The sequence below is a fragment of the Lolium rigidum genome, chromosome 7 (assembly GCF_022539505.1).
Source record: "Lolium rigidum isolate FL_2022 chromosome 7, APGP_CSIRO_Lrig_0.1, whole genome shotgun sequence".
In the NCBI taxonomy this organism is placed as follows: domain Eukaryota; kingdom Viridiplantae; phylum Streptophyta; class Magnoliopsida; order Poales; family Poaceae; genus Lolium; species Lolium rigidum.
In genome coordinates, this window is record NC_061514.1 from 284,504,680 (window position 1) to 284,506,344 (window position 1,665).

A 1,665-nucleotide genomic window follows, 5' to 3' on the forward strand; every position below is an offset into this window, starting at 1 on the left:
ATTTATATTATTATTATGCTACTCCCTACGATCTGGAAAAACTGTCGGATGGTTAATACAATTTCTGGTCACCATGCCCCCGGAGACGGTGCGGCCCAAGCCTCCATCCACGCGGCGACGTCACGACGGGGGAGTACGGGTTGACAAAGAAAAGGCTCGCAAGTTATTTTGCAAAATCACCATTCCAATGGTTTTTTCAGACAGGAGTGAGTAGTAATTTACTAATTCAGATGTAAATACTAGTGTAACTGGACTGTAATGTCCAATCGATTTGACATGCATGAACTGGACCAGTGGCGGAGCCACGCCTAAGCAGTGTAGTCAATTGACTGCACTGTTTTTTGGCAATACAGATTAAACGTATGCAAAAAATAATGAAAAAATCATACAAATACATGTATTTGACTACACAGTTCTAAACTGACTACACATGTTTGCTGGCCTGGCTCCGCCACTGAACTGGACAAAAACAAAGGATTATTGACAAATTGAAAAATACTCGGTTGTGAAATAGCAAAAATATTTTTAAAAACTTTACTAGTAACATATACAAGATCATAGAGCGAACTACTTAAAAACTTTACTAGTAACATATACAAGATCATATAGCGAACTACACGAAGGCACGAGAGCTAGCTAGAAAAAAACTTCATGAAGGCAAATGCTTCACTGCAGAATTCGAACATGAATCCGCAAGCAGAAATCTGCCAGACCGAAGGTCACACACTAAACGTGCATACCAAACCGCGGCCTGCAGCTAATCCACAAACGCGTACTGCTCGTACCGCACGCGGCAGTCCACGAGCACCGCCCTCGCGCCGACGGCGCGGTGGCAGGTCGTGTTCATCCGACCCACGGCGGAGCCGAGGCAGCTCGTCACTAGTAGAAAATCTCTCATCCATCTAAACCTGTCATACCGGCGCCGCCGCACTTGGCGTGGCCGTAGGCGAACGCGTTCGGGTACGGGGAGATGCTGTAGGCGTCGCGGGCGCGGGACGACGGCGTGGCGGCCAGCAGGTCGGCGAGCACGTAGGCGAGACTCTCCGCGAAGGGGTCCCGGACGCCGTACACCGCGCCGTTGCACCGCACGGACAGCGGCGTCGAGTTGGGCGCGCCACTGGCGGCCAGCGGGGTCGAGAGGAGGAGCAGCAGCGCGACGGCGATGAGGAGCTGGTTGTTGGTGCTCGCGCTATGTGATTGTGAACAGCATCTATGCATGTGAAGATAGGACGGGCCGGCTGGCCGGCCGGCCGATGGTCGTTTTCACGTGAGACTGCTCGTGTGTCCGTTTGCTTGCCTCTTGTATGACTGACGATCATGTGTGCTTGCTAACGTAATGAACAATGGACATTCTTGTAAATCACGCGATGACTTTCCTAGGAGACATTCCACGAAAATCGAAACAATTTCTGCAACCCACGTGTTAAAAAAAATGCAACATAGAATGGAAGCATTCCCACGCACCCAAGATTCAATGTCACTGTTCTTTTACCAAGTAGGTTTGCCATTGCTATACATGGGGGCGGAAACCAATCGGATGTGGGTCAGATAGTGTTGTTCCCACTTCCTTTTTCGTATTTAAAAAAATAATACGGACATGAATATAGACAATGTTAAATACGAATTCAGAGCAGATCTTATTCAAATACAAATACGGATCAGATT

General features: G+C 48.5%; 1 protein-coding gene across 1 annotated transcript; it reads right to left on the reverse strand.

The window, feature by feature from the left end:
- Positions 1-627: 627 nt before the first annotated feature.
- Positions 628-1,218, reverse strand: LOC124672885 (antifungal protein ginkbilobin-like protein). The gene is made up of 2 exons (XM_047209046.1): positions 918-1,218; positions 628-879 (listed from the first exon to the last, which is right to left on the reverse strand). The coding sequence occupies exons 1-2, from the start codon at positions 1,216-1,218 to the stop codon at positions 758-760; spliced, it is 423 nt and encodes a 140-aa protein (XP_047065002.1). The 3' UTR covers positions 628-757.
- Between the last annotated feature and the right edge of the window lie 447 nt (positions 1,219-1,665).

Excerpts from the sequence above, each read along its gene's own strand:
- LOC124672885 (XM_047209046.1), bottom strand. The coding sequence starts at position 1,218 with ATGCATAGATGCTGTTCACAATCACATAGCGCGAGCACCAACAACCAG. Across the intron at positions 880-917 it reads CGCCAAGTGCGGCGGCGCCG|TGACGAGCTGCCTCGGCTCC; the intron begins GTATGACAGGTT and ends ATTTTCTACTAG.